The sequence below is a fragment of the Mytilus californianus genome, unplaced genomic scaffold (genome assembly GCF_021869535.1).
Source record: "Mytilus californianus isolate M0D057914Y unplaced genomic scaffold, xbMytCali1.0.p SCAF_7, whole genome shotgun sequence".
NCBI classification, from domain to species: Eukaryota; Metazoa; Mollusca; class Bivalvia; order Mytilida; family Mytilidae; genus Mytilus; species Mytilus californianus.
The window spans coordinates 115713106-115728566 of NW_026262723.1; the positions used below are offsets into that span (position 1 = coordinate 115713106).

Genomic DNA, 15461 nt, shown 5'->3' on the forward strand with positions numbered 1-15461 from the left:
TAGTTTAGTGTTATTAGCCTAGATAACGTCGTTGATTTTCTGTTTTGAAGTGTTCCACATTTTGTTATTCCGGGCCTTTCTTACTATCTTTGTCTTTTCGTCGTTTTTCGTTTTTAGCTCACCTGACCCAAAGGGTCAAGTGAGCTTTTCTCATCACTTGTCGTCCGTCGTCCGTCGTCGTCGTCGTCGTTAACTTTTACAAAAATCTTCTCCTCTGAAACCACTGGGCCAAATTAAACCAAACTTGGCCTAAATCATCCTTAGGGTATCTAGTTTGAAAAATGTATCCGATGACCCCGCCTACCAATCAAGATGGCCGCCGTGGCTAAAAATAGAACCTAGGAGTAAAATGCAGTTTTTGGCTTATATCTCTGAAACTAAAGCATTTATAGCAAATCTGATATTGTTAAAAATCTTTATCAGGTCAAGATCTATCTGCCCTGAAATTTTCAGGCAAATCCGACAACCTGTTGTTGGGTTGCTGCCCCTGAATTGGTAATTTTAAGGAAATTTTACAGTTTTTCTCGAGCTTGCGACTTTTGTCGCGGAAAGCTCGACATAGGGAAAGTGATCCGGCGGCGGCGGCGGCGGCGTTAACTAACTTCTTAAAAGCTTAATATTTCAGAAGGTAGAAGACCTGGATGCTTCATACTTTGTATATAGATGCCTTATGATATGAAGTTTCCGTCTGCAATATGTCCATTGTCCTTGACCTCATTTTCATGGTTCAGGGACTTCTTGAAAAAAAGTTAAGATCTTTTGTAATGTTAATTTCTCTCTTATTAAGAGTAATAGGATAACTATATTTGGTTTGTGCGTACCTTGCAAGGTCCTCATGCCTGTCAGACAGTTTTCACTTGACCTCAACCTCATTTCATGGATCAGTGAACAAGGTTAAGTTTTCGTGGTCAAGTCCATATCTCAGATACTATATGCAATAGGTCTACTATATTTGGTGTATGTAATGATTGCAAGGTGTACATGTCCAACTGGCAGGTGTCATCTGACCTTGACCTCATTTTCATGGTTCAGTGGTAATAGTTTAGTTTTTGTGTTTTGGTCTGTTTTTCTAATACTGTATGCAATAGGTCAACTATATTTGCTGTATGAAAATATTTTACGATGTACATGTCAGTCTGGCAGGTTTTATATGACCTTGACTTTGTTTTCACGGTTCATTGCTCAATGTTAAGTTTTTGTGTTTTGGTCTGTTTTTCTAATACTGTATGCAGTAGGTCAACTATATTTGGTCTATGGAAATATTTTACGATGTACATGTCAGTATGGCAGGTTTTATTTGTCCTTGACCTCATTTTCACGGTTCATTGCTCAATGTTAAGTTTTTGTGTTTTGGTTTATTTTTCTAATACTGTATGCAATAGGTCAACTATATTTGGTCTATGGAAATAATTAACGATGTACATGTCAGTCTGGTAGGTTTTATCTGTCCTTGACCTCATTTTCATGGTTCATTGCTTATGTTTTTGTTTTTGTATTTGATCTGTTTTTCTTAAATTTAAGCAATAGGTCAACTATATTTGTATGTAGTGATTGTAAGGTGTATATGTCTGTCTGGCAGGTATCATCTGACCTTGATCTCATTTTCATGGTTCATTGGAAAATGTTCAGTTTTCATGGTTAACTTTGTTTCTCAGATACTATAAGCAATAGATCAACTATATTTGATGCATGGAATGATTTTAAGGTGTACATGTCTGTCTGGCAGGGTTAATCTGACCTTGACTTCATTTTCATGGTTCATTGGTCAATATAGAATTCCCATGGTTTAGTCTGTTTCTTTTATACTATAAGCAATAGGTCATCTAAATTCTGTGTATGGAATAATTGTATTAAAGGTGTACATGTATTTCCGGCTTGGTTTATCTGACCTTGACCTCATTTTCTTCGATCATAAATGTTAATGTGATACTTGTAGTAAAACTTTATATGTAGGACTATCAACATAAAATCAATGGTCAGTATAGTAGGCGAGACATTTCAGCGTGTGCACACTTGTTGGTTATTATCTTGAATATAATAATAGATAGAGATAAACTGTAAACAGCAGAAATGTTCAGCAAAGTAAGATCTACAAATAAGTCAAATGACCAAAATTGTCAATTGACCCCTTAAGGAGTTATTGCTTTTTAAAGTCAAATTTTATCAATTTTTAGTAAATTTTTGTAATCTTTTACAAAAATCTTCTTCTCTGAAATTACTGGGCCAAGTTAAACTAAACTTGGCCTAAATCATTCTTAAGGTTTCTAGTTTTAAAAATGTGTCCGATGACCCTGCCCACCAACCAAGATGGCTGCCATGGCTACAAATAGAACATGGGGGTAAAATGCAGTTTTTGGCTTATATCTCTGAAACTAAAGCATTTAGAGCAAGTCTGACTTTACATGTAGGACTATCAACATAAAATCAATGGTCAGTATAGTAGTCGAGACATTTCAGCGTGTGCACACTTGTTGGTTATTATCTTGAATATAATAATAGATAGAGATAAACTGTAAACAGCAGAAATGTTCAGCAAAGTAAGATCTACAAATAAGTCAAATGACCAAAATTGTCAATTGACCCCTTAAGGAGTTATTACTTTTTAAAGTCAAATTTTATCAATTTTTAGTAAATTTTTGTAATCTTTTACAAAAATCTTCTTCTCTGAAATTACTGGGCCACGTTAAACTAAACTTAAATCATTCTTAAGGTATCTAGTTTTAAAAATGTGTCCGATGACCCTGCCCACCAACCAAGATGGCTGCCATGGCTACAAATAGAACATGGGGGTAAAAAGCAGTTTTTGGCTTATATCTCTAAAACTAAAGCATTTAGAGCAAATCTGACAGGTATAAAAATGTTCATCAGGTCAAGATCTATTTGCCCTGAAATTTTCAGGCAAATCAGACAACCCGTTGTTGAGTTGCTGTCCCTAATTGGTAATTTTAAGGAAATTTTGCTTTTTTTGGTTATTATCTTGAATATTATAATAGATAGAGATAAACTGTAAACAACAAAAATGTTCAGCAAAGTAAGATCTACAAATAAGTCAAATATGACCAAAATTGTCAATTGACCCCTTAAGGAGTTATTGCCCTTTAAAGTCAATTTTTCACAATGTTTTGTAAATGTTTGTAATCTTTTACAAAAATCTTCTCCTTAAATTACTGGGCCAAGTTAAACCATACTTGGCCTAAATCATCCTTAGGGTATTTAGTTTTAAACATGTATCCGATGACCGCGCCCACCTACCAAGATGGCTGCCATGGCTAAAAATGCAGTTTTTGGCTTATATCTCTGAAACTAAAGCATTTAGAGCAAACATAACGGGGTTAAAATGTTCCTCAGGTCTACATGATCAAAATTGTCAATTGACCCCTTAAGGAGTTATTGTCCTTTAAAGCCTATTTTTCACTATTTTTGGTAAAAAATCTTCTCCTCTTAATCTACTTGGCCAAATGGAATTAAACTCAGCCACAATTATTATTAGAGGATCTTGATTGAAAAATATATCCGATGACCCTGCCCTACAACCAACATGGTCTCCATTGGTAAAAATAGAACATAGGGGTTTATCATAGAAGTCTATGGGAAAAATGTAAAAAAAACCAATTTCAAATGGTCACAACTTGAAAACTGATTTAGATAATGATAAGGGGTCTTCTGTAACTAATTGTTAATAGCGTTTGACTTTTTTTAGTTTTTATGGACTTTCCCTTTTTGAATTTGCCTTGGATTTTAAATTTTTTATTAGCTCCTTAACGTTTGTATTAAGTTTTGGGTTTCCGATTTCTATACCTCTAGCATCACTGAAGAGACCTTATATGACGAAATGCGCCTTTGGTGCAGCAAAATTGGTACACATTTATGTTGCCATTTGATTTTTGAGAAATCACAAAATGTTGAGAACTTCTATATCCACACAAGCATACACCTACCATCCTGATTTATACCAATTGCAATAATGTACTTATAACAGGATTATGCAGTTAAAATGTGGTTAAATGGAGGAGCTCCGAAAGAAAAACTGATCATGGGATTACCTTCATACGGAAGATCTTTCACATTAAGTAATACCATGGAAACAGGTTTAGGGGCGCCATCTATTGGTCGTGGTACAGCTGGACCTTATACAAGAGAGAAGAGTGTCTTAGCTTATTATGAAGTAAGATTATGCATGCAGTTATACCAATAGTTACCGTAACTAACTTATCATGATTATGATGGCCATTGTTCGGTCATATTAATCAATACGTCTTTTGGTCTTGAACATCCTGTTTGGGTTAAAGTTTTCCTCTTGATGCTAAATCACGAAAAGCGCATGTTTTACATTTATAATAGAACATGTAAAAGCATCAAAACAATAGAGTGGTGAACAGAGGAATATTTTAGCCTGAGCGAGTTGAAATCTTAATTTTAGTAGAATTGAATTATTTCTCTACTGGAAAATCAAAACCAAAATATATCATTTCAGACATTCCAGTAAAAAACCGTCTACTATTGAAATTGAACATTGAAGTCCATCATCACATTTGTTATCTAAAAAAAATCACATCATCCAATGGTAATTAAAAACAAATGAAAATATATTTTATTCAGTCAAGTGGATGAAATTGTAAAACTGTCTTCTTTTTTTTATAAAGATTTGTTCAAAAATACAAACAGAGAACTGGACGGAGGTCTGGCTTGACAAACAACAAGTGCCATATGCATATCATGGAAACCAATGGGTTGGGTTTGATAATCTTAGAAGTATTGAAATAAAGGTGAGGGTTACATGTAAGATCTTCAAAATTAAATAGCGAATAATGTCTATTACAATATCTAAGACCACTTGTCCGACAGCATGTTTTAAACTTTTCGTTTAATTTATGCTAGATATCCTTAACTGCACTAGCCAGTATTTATCTTTTTTGAAACTTTTACACTGCCGTTAGTTTATAATGTATTTCACTATTACATCAGTTTAAATTCTCACGATTTTATTCGCATATACCTTGTCAAAAAAATCTGGCCATATATGTTACTTTTATCGTTTCTTAATCAAAGGCTTTCTTCTTGCGTTGTTATAGATTTTGCAGGATGATTCACCGAGTTGTTCAATCTATAAAAAAATATTAACAAAAATACTGCAAGGTAAATTAAAAAAAAAGGAAAGTTCTTAAAACCTGAAAAAACCAAATGCTCGACTCATCAATCTGAATATATTTCTTTAAAAACATAAGGTATTTGCTATTTGTATTTGCAGGTAAACTACATAATATCGAACAATTTAGGAGGAGCTATGGTATGGGCCATTGATCTTGATGATTTTAATGGCACCTGTGGAAATGGTGCCTACCCATTGACTAGTAAAATGAAAAATATGTTCAACGCCTCTTCTCATGAATCGATTTCAACACCGATATCATCAACTGAAGATATAACTACTGGTAAAAGATCTGATGACATTAATAAAGAAACCACATATACATCTACAGAAAGTATTTCTAGTAACATATTCTCAACAAATAAAGCATCTATTAAAAGTGATAAACCAACCAGTCCTTCAACCCAAGAACCCATCTTAACGAGAGAATCAACAACTCATGATACCCTTACTGACAGCAATACACGCAGACAAACTGCAGACACAATAAGCTATAAGTCAAAAACAAATATGGAGTCAACAGATACACTCGAATTAACAACTTTAACAACAAAGCCAACCGTTCAACCTTCAATGCCTGTTTCAAATCTTTCCACTCATATAGAAAATGATATTACAGAGATTACACCGTCGACAAAAACATCTACAGAACATTCCAGTAAAATACTGAAAGAAACTACAAATACCTACAGTCCTGTTTCAATAAGTAATCAAAAAGAAACGTCCGGAACATCTTCAATGCAAACTGGTTTACTATTTTCTACTGTGAAGACATCGACAGAGACATCACATTCAACAGTCCCAGAATTAACCACAAAGTCAGAATCAATCTCGTTGACAGAAACTGACTTTGCAGCTGTTACTTTATCATCAACAACAGCTAATTCAAAGTTACCAGATACACAAGGATATTCACTAGGTATTTATACACTGTTATGATAAAATAAATAGTTGTTCTGTAAATCTATTTTGAACACACACAACGAGAGAGATAGAGAGTACACGAACTTTCAACGGAGATAGACAGGACAAAAACTCATCAAAAGTACCAAAAAAACAAACAAACAAACAAACCAGGGATAAACCAAGATGAAATGTGTTGCTTAGATAAATTAAAATATAAAAATCTTTAATCGGAAAATTTAGATTACATCCGACCCACGCATTTTGATAAAAAAAAATCATCGAAGTTTGGTAAAATAAGTTTACATAGCTAGATATGCTACAAGCAGTTTCCTTTTTAAGATTACAAAACAAGTCAACTGTGGCGTGTGTTATGCGATATTTTATTTATAGCTGTACAATTGAACCAGTGTACAAAATATCATATAAAAAAACCCAGTAGGATTAGCTAGATTGAACCGCCTCCCCCCAAAAAAACCCATAAAAACACACAATCGAATGTCAGAAAATTATTTATTCAGAACGGTATATACTCATGTACGCTCATGTCAGCTTGAAACACTGAACAATATAGTCTATTAGGAGGAACTTTCTAAAATGTTTGCGGCATCAGGTTCTTTGAAAGAGTTAGCTCATTCCATTTATTGAATTTGAATATAATGGATCGCATGTATTAGGGGTGAACGATAACACAAGAGTAAACAGAATGAACTCGATAGTGATATAAAGTTGTTATACAGGAAAATCAACTCCTGTTGCGTATCATTTAGCAACAAGTGTCAAACTGAAGAAGAAATATGACAGCCAGATGACAGTAGACATGTGTGATTTGTTGAGAACCTTGGACAGTATACCGCCTAACCATTTTGTGATGGTGACCCACAAACTATTAAACATGTTATTCGAAAATACTTCAATTCATAACATGTTATTGTGTTCTTTTAATTTGTCTTTGTATATATTTTTTACCTTTACTGTTTAGTCAATTTTTGGTAATATCCTTTTGTCTTGGTTCGGTATTTACACATCCCGCAATCGTGTTATTGTGCTAAGGTCATTTTTTGTATTCTTGTCTTTTATTTTTGCTTATGTGCTTTTTCTATAGAGTGTTTACATGCCATTTTGTTTTTCTTTGTTGACATAGTTATTTGTTTTTATAGTGATTAAGATTATATCACAATGTTGACTACTGTACCTCATTTTTGACATTTTTACCTATTATGTCTGTTTGTTTTGCTCACACATTGTTGTCAATATAATGGAATTTTATATGACTGTCATACAAGTGAGAGGTTTAGCTAGCTATGATACCAGGTTTGATCCACCATTTTCTACAAAAGGAAATGCCTGTACCAAGTCAGGAATATGACAGTTGTTTTCAACGTTTGATGTGTTTGATAAAAAAATAAGTGATTAAAACTGATAGTTTATGATCTTCAAAACAGTTTACTGTTTCCGAAAATGATTGATCAATTCACGAAAGCAAAATTCGTATAGTTGTCTCATCGGCAATCATACCACATCTCCTTATACTTATATTCATAGAAAAATAATTTGAGTCATTTATACATTTCAGATGCAGAGAAGGATTTAGACAACAAATATATTATTATAATTGTTTTGTCGGTGGCCCTGTTCTTATCTTTTCTATGTAATGTAGTTCAATGTATGAATTCACAAAAAGATGACGACAACGAGAACTGCTCCTGCTTCCGAAATCACAAACAGACTTTTCAGATGTCGCATCTATGACCCGAGATATTCAGGCGATGTATTTTAATGTCATACGGCTAAATTCTATTCTCTATCTATTTTTCTTAGATCTTTTTTTTTAAATCTGTACTATAGGAGATTTTATGTATAACCAGGTGCAGTGGACATATAGACTCTTGCATTAACAGAAAATAAAACAAATAAGTCAGACGCGCCTGGAATAATTAGGAATATGTGTCACCCATTGCTTCCGTTTTTTCATGTTCTTTGCCTGTAATCTAAAACAATTTTGCCTCCAACAAAAGCGTTGCCTTTGATTTTGTCTGATTCTTCTACTGTCATCGAGATTTCGATTTGTGATATTTTTTTTATCGACAATTAAAGAAAGCACGTGGAGACATACGGCTAAAGTAGACAATTTTTTTATAATACCAATGTCAACGCGTTCTTACTTTTTGATTTTCATTTTTGTAATATTTTGTCAAGTTTTTCAACAAATCATGTTGTATTTGTTTATATACAATACTTGCAAGTCTGACGGTCAAATGCATTAAAATTCAGACATTTTCATCAATAAATCATAATTAATCTGCATTACAGTAAAGAACTTTGCACGTGCAAGTAATTGCTGTTAAAGATCAGTTTAAAATCTGGTGTCGTTATATAATGATATTCAGTGTATAAATAGAAATGTTTCTATTTACACAATTAACTAATTATGTCATTAGTCACTTATGATTTTACTTTATTCCTCTTGTTAACATATTGTCTAGCTTTGATAATACCGTTAACTAAATATTAAGGTAATATTTTTAACATTTACATAATGCAGGAGTCATGGATGCTTACTTTCTCCCGTAATTTAAGACAAGAATCAATACAGCTAGTAGACCAAATCCAATGCGCAGTTGAAAACATAGAAACCAAAATGTCAAGAAGATCTTCAAAATACGGCTAAGGTTTTCCATGCATATGGGTACAAAACAACATTGCACAAAACTACAAGCAGAAATTGATTCCACTGCTAAATGGGAGGTCGATTAGCCTTCCATCCTGGCAAATGCGCTGTTCTAACCATTACACAGACATACAATTCATTTAGGCATAATACCATCCTGCATGACCATACTTTAGACTTTGTTAAATCAGCAAAATATCTTGGTGTTACCTTAGAGTCAAATAAAAGTATAAAAGTATCAAACAAAAACATCAAATCATGTGCATATCAGTACACAGTGAGACCACATCTGCTGTTTGTGGGATCCTCATACAAGAAAATACAACTAGAAATGGATCAGAGGTGTGCTGCCCGTTATTTATGTAACATATATCATGAACTAAAGTGACAGTAGTTTACTGATGTTCAAATCTCGTAACTCTTTTAGGAAGAGAAAAATCAAAGGAACAAACAAAAACCGAGGGAACCGTATGAACTCATAAAAGAGCGAGACGGGTGTGTCGACAGGGTAAGCATCTTCTGCTATTCATGCATCACTCGTCATGTGAATTCACCCTCAGTCAAAAAGGGGCGAAGGATATAAAAGGGACATTCAAACTCATAAGTCGAAAATCAACTGACAATGCCATGGCTAAAAAACAAAAAAACAAACAGACAAACAGACAAACTACAGTACATAAAACATAACATAGAAAACCAAAGACAGAGTAACACGAACCCCACCAAAACTCGGGTAGATCTCATGTGCTCCAGACGGGTAAGCAGATCCTGCTCCACATGTGGCACCTGTCGTGTTGCTCATGTTAGTACAAACCAGGTGATAATTCTAATTCGGTAGGTCACATTCAGGGAAAAGGGGACGGTATTGTAGTTACGACAATTTGAACCTATCAAAATGTCACAATCAGGAATAGGACAAATAATAGTAGTGTAAGAACAAAGATAAACACCAGGCTGATTAAATTCCTTAAAGTCGTTTGTCGCTAGTCCTCAAGCTAACAAATACTAGAATAAAAAAAACACATAACAAAATATTCCAGACAATTTCTAAATTATGCAACAGATCGTAATCTTCAATACCATGAAGTTGAAACTATATCTGAAGAAGAAGCAAAAATACCGCAATACTTTCCCGACCTTATGGAGCACATGTGGTCATCCTCATATCTGCAAGGGTTTTTTTATATTGTTTCTTTTCTTTCAAATATCTGCGTTTTAAGTAAGTAATTGTCTTTCATCATGGTGTTAATTTGCTATAACCATTTATTGCATTCTTGTATTTCATTTTTGTTTATGTGCTTTGTCTATAGAGTGTCTACATTTCATTTTATTTTTTCTATGTTGACATAGTTGTTTGTTTTTATAGTGAGTAAGATTATAGCTAAATGTTGACTGTTGTACCCCAATATTTGACATTTTTACCTATAATGTCTATTTGTTTTGCTCACACATTGTTGTCAATATTATGGAATTTTATGCGACTGTCATACAAGAGAGAGGTATCGCTAGCTATACAACCAGGTTTGATCCACAATTCTCTACATAAGGAAATGCCTGTATGTGTTTGATCTTTCGAGTTTGCCATTTGCTAAGGGACTTTCCGTTTTGAATTTTCCTAGGAGTTATTTTACTTTTTATCATTTGCACTGAAAAAATGTACGGTTATGATAAAGAAATAATAGTTTTACCAGTAACAAGGATTATAAATAAGGGTTAGACAAAAGACATTTACCAATCTGCTACTTAATATGGCCTTTTTAACAAACGCGATGGTCATATTGACTGTTATATTAAAATTTCAACACTTCACCTTTTGTTGACAAAGATAATGGCCATCGCCTCTCCCTAACATTTCTCATTGAAATCCATTTAACAGATTGATAACTTTGTGTAGTAACTCTTTATCAAAATTTTAAATTTATTCATATGATCAAAAAACTGCTACAGAAGGTTAGCCTTTGCCTTTATCATACCACATTCCTCGTTCATTGTTGCAATCATCTGGTCCGTATGTTTGTCCGTCTGTTCGTCCAACAACTATTTTCGTCACACTTTACTCAGAAACAAGTGATTAGAATGACTTTATATTGGTCAGCAGACTGACAGTGGTGTATTTTTTGGATCTGTCAAATACCAACTTCCTGTTTGCCATTACCTTGAATTTTCTAATATGATGAATGATCTTAAACTTTTGGTCAGATATTTCCCAAATACTACTAATTAGGATGACTCCATATTTGTCAAAGAGCTGAACAGCGATAAAATGTAATGTATATGCGCTTTACGGATCTGTCAGACACCTTTTTCCTAATTTCCGATATTTTGAGATAGAAAGTGGGATTTGCTTAGCACGACAGCACGTGCATTCTGGCTTTTTATTGCAGTCACCAAAAACTTATATAGCAAGTTATTGACTACAAAAAAATTTCCATCTTTAAATTATTGATTAATAGTTAGTATTTATTATTTACAATGTAGTGTCACATTCACTATCTGTGTCTCCCTAGTATTATTGACATCATGTCTACAATAAAAAAAAATATCAAATAGAATTACTATTGCAGGTATATATTTCTTTTATAACACTTAATGATTTATAGTTATGTTCAACACAGTAGTGTTCAAATCATAAAACGATGCTATGTTTAACATTTGACTTAAAGGATAAAGGAAAGATTTTTAGTTAAGAGAAAGTGTGATTAAAGTTTGTATAATACATTGTAAAAACATTTTCTATTATCAAATAGTTCCCAACAAGCTTGGGTTTGATAAATATGTACAATAAATGATAGAACGAGTTACAAAAAGGCTTTCTATTACGCCAGAATAATCTATATTTGTGGACTTTCGATGTTTAGTTGTTATAAAACTGAAGTTTACAGCCAAGCATACCTATTACATTTATGATTTTTAAATTATATTTGTAAAACAATAAACAGTTAATTACCTAATGATATTATCCAACAACTGGTAGTACAGTTGGTACAAAATCGAGTCCTGGTTTTCCACTGAAAACATCTTTCATTGTTTTAATTAAAGGGTTTTTGCCTTGCCCACAAACGCCATGGAAATCATCTAGATCTAATGCCCACATCATACCTCCTCCTAAACCTAGGTCCATAATATATTTTGTCTGTTAGGAAAAAAAAAACAAATAATGGTTAAATTTAAGATAATCCTTGTTAAACGACTATACTGGTAAAACTCTTCTATGATATAACTGTCAACATTTGTTCCAAGTTCGAATTGTCGGTATCTGTTCTAGGTAAAACAGTCTTAAAAAATTTTTCTCTGATTATTAATGAACTCTTTACACTAAAGCCATAGGATGTTGGATGTGTACTGATTGATATTTTAGTCTTAGTTACAAGATTTTTTTATTAGTTCTTATTGGCTTTAAACTAGATTCAAGTAACTGAGAATACTCTCAGATCTGTACATTATGTCTTATGTGTAAAGTGTATTTCGTGCTTTTGAGACTGTAATTCTGTGGTTGTCGTTTGTTGCTAAATATCATATTTGTTTTTCGTTTATAGTTTTGTCAGGCAGTTAGCTTTCTTGTTTGAATTGTTTTACATTTGACTTTTTTATAGCTTGCTATGCTATGCGGTATGGGTTTAACTCATTGTTGAAGGTCGTACGATGACCTATAGTTGCTATTTTCTACGTCATTTGGTCTCTGGTGGAGTGTTATCTCATTGGCGATCATGCCACATCTTCTTATTTTAATAAAACTGTTTCATGGTATCAAACGCTTCTGTCCGAAACTGTTTTTTAGGTGTCAAGAGAACTGTTCTTAAGACTGTACTAGAACAGTTCTCATGACAGTTCATGACAGATTTGAAGAGAGGTTAAAACTGATCCCAACTGTAGTAACAGTTACTCTCTATCTATTATAGAGGAGAGTCGGCAGATACCAAAGGGATATCAAAACGGATAGGTCAAAGAAAAACTGACAACGCTTTGAAAACAAACGTAAACCGACCATAAGACATACAACAGTCTTTAAAACACAATATAGAGTACAAAAGACTGAGCAACAAAACACAATATAGAGTACAAAAGACTGAGCAACAAAACACAATATAGAGGACAAAAGACTGAGCAACAAAACACAATATAGAGTACAAAAGACTGAGCAACAAAACACAATAAAGAGGACAAAAGACTGAGCAACAAAACACAATATAGAGTACAAAAGACTGAGCAACAAAACACAATATAGAGGACAAAAGACTGAGCAACAAAACACAATATAGAGAACAAAAGACTGAGCAACACGAACCCCACAAAAAAACCGGAGGTTTATTATAGATAGAAAAATAACAAAAAAAAATCATTCATGTACAATCACTTCAAAAGGAAGTCATCTGACAATTCTGGTCAAGTTAGACGGTATTTCTTTCTTCGACTTTCTGTTCTTGCCAGATTTTTTTCTACCAATAACGGTTTACAAGATAATTGACCATACTCGCATTAACCATTTTGATCTATTTCAAGACTTCGCGAATATGCTGGTATGAAACGGGATCATTAGACACATTTTATAAGACAAGACACCCATATGGTGACTATGACCAAGTTTGGTTCAAATTTTCAGATAAGTTCTAAGATTTTTGTAAAAGTTAAAGGACGATGGGCGATGGGATGGAAGCAAAGTGATTAAAAAAAAAAGGAAGGAATTTCAAAGCCCTCATCTATACCGATTTCAGTGTTTAATAGAAAGTAAAGTAATTAAAACACTCATTAAGATGTTTGGTATATAGTAGTCATCTTTTTCTGGCATAAATACTTACTTTAATGGCAATACTTTTCGGAGTTTCAAAGGAGATCCACTGGTTATCATGGTAGGCATATGGTACTTTCTGTTCATCGAGCCAAACTTCTGTCCAATTCTGATACATTATGTCATAGCAGATCTAGCCAAATAGAAATAAGAAGATGTGGAATGAGTGCCAATGAGACAACTCTCCATCCAAGTCACAATGTGTAAAAAGTAAACAATTATAGGTCAAAGTACGGCCTTCATTATGAATAAATCTTATTAATTGCCTTTGAATATTGCTTAGCTCTTCAATAAAGAAGATCTTAAGTGATTATGAAATACTCAAAAACTACTTTCGAAATTCAAGTTTGTATTTCTTTGATTATCACCCTAAGGAACTGATCTTGTATATCATAAGCAAGACATATAGGAATTAGTCGTACAACAGACCATACAAACCCATTCTCTCGACTACACATAGATACACAAGCAAAATATATAACCACGAGCAACACTTGGTCCTGATACCGTAACTTGATACCGGCCAAAGATGTAATGGGGTAGCTTACACGGGTTTTACAAGTACACACCTACTTGACCGATATACATCATCGTAAAAAATGCCTGAATAGTCCAGCTACAAACACTTATGATGACCAATTACACGAGGAAAGAAATAAAAGACTATACATAATTTGGAAAGCATAATCTAAGTCATTACTTTGTGAATCTTTTCTAACAGTATAATTCATTGATTGCTTTTTCTTAGTAGTCGCGTATCATTTGGCAGTAAGTGTTTATATCGGCCATGTTGCGACAAATAGTGAATAAATTTATTCGACAACCAAACATCTTATAGTAATACTAAATTTTCAACAACGTTTTGTGTTTCGAAAAGAATTTAAATGCAATACAAAACCGAGCTTACATAAACAATATAACACTAATCACACAAAGTTCCTTTTTAACAACTGATAACACAATGACGTATAAGACATTAATGGATAATTAGCCTACAAGTCCAAGTTAACCCTTACATATACGACACGCAAATATAAAGATTAACGTGAGCACTTGATAACACTGACATCAACGGCATATGGGAAAAAACTGTTAGAACACAATTCATATGTAAACTACCATAAAAGGTTAAGGATAAATTGAAATGGAACCACATGACAACGATAAAATTTAAAGTGTTAGCTTTATGAATAAGTATCATGCGCATGAACTTTCCAAATAAAGATGAAAACATTTTAAATGTGTTTTATACGTCAATAAATGAAAATAATACTAGTGCATCTGTAACAGGAGGGTCGGGCGGCTTTACGTCACCAAACCCTGCTGACTACTAAAATGTCTGATATTGCTACAAACTCAGCGGCAGACTGACAGACGAACGACGGATGCGACAAGTGATGTACTTTTGTGTTATGTTGCAATCAGACTGGTTCTTCCTTGTTGTACTGAGACGTATGATATTGGCAATGAGACTCTAATTTCAATCAGTTTTACATATTTTATTATCACAATGTGAAATATAACAAGTGTAAAAACAAGTGTAACAGTTTACAGTATAAAAATAGATCTGAATAAATATTCAACAGTAATCTCAAAATGTATGTTTAGTAGTAAACATAGGTAGTACTGGCAAGGACTACAGCATTCACGACCCTATCGGATAATCAACCGCGAGAAAACACTGTGGCAAAAGTTAAATATTAAGCTACATTTCAAACGGTTTCCTAAAGTTTTAAAGTGAAATTAATAAACCTAAAATTGCTTGAAACTTGTTCAATAGAGTGAAAAGTCTACATTTTAGAGACTTATTTAAATAGAGTCTTCATTTAATGGTCGGATTAATGATAAATCCAAGTAGTAATAAACGAATAGCGGATTATTGATAAATCCAGGTGGACTTATTATCTTTAGACAGTAAAGTATTCAACAAATTAACTAAGAGACACATTTAC

At 33.3% G+C, this 15461-nt stretch overlaps 2 protein-coding genes across 3 annotated transcripts in view; one reads left to right on the forward strand and one right to left on the reverse strand.

The window, feature by feature from the left end:
- The window catches only part of LOC127707538 (chitinase-3-like protein 1), a 59405-nt gene that overhangs the window by 14646 nt on the left and 29298 nt on the right, over positions 1-15461 (forward strand). The window contains exons 7-10 of one of the 2 annotated variants that reach the window (XM_052212122.1): positions 3980-4165; positions 4644-4766; positions 5249-6068; positions 7629-8349. In XM_052212122.1, coding sequence (XP_052068082.1) covers positions 3980-4165; positions 4644-4766; positions 5249-6068; positions 7629-7804 — 1305 coding nt within the window. In that variant the 3' untranslated portion in view covers positions 7805-8349. Of the gene's footprint in view, positions 1-3979; positions 4166-4643; positions 4767-5248; positions 6069-7628; positions 8350-15461 lie in introns of those variants that run through there. The other variant, XM_052212123.1, reaches the window with a different exon arrangement.
- Positions 8445-15461, reverse strand: part of LOC127707550 (chitotriosidase-1-like) — a 49800-nt gene continuing 42783 nt past the window's right edge. Inside the window, exons 6-8 of the mRNA XM_052212145.1 lie at positions 13520-13642; positions 11671-11856; positions 8445-11247 (exon numbers count right to left, since the gene is read on the reverse strand). Of these exons, the coding sequence (XP_052068105.1) occupies positions 11680-11856; positions 13520-13642 (300 nt within the window). The 3' untranslated portion in view covers positions 8445-11247; positions 11671-11679. The remainder of the gene's footprint in view (positions 11248-11670; positions 11857-13519; positions 13643-15461) is intronic.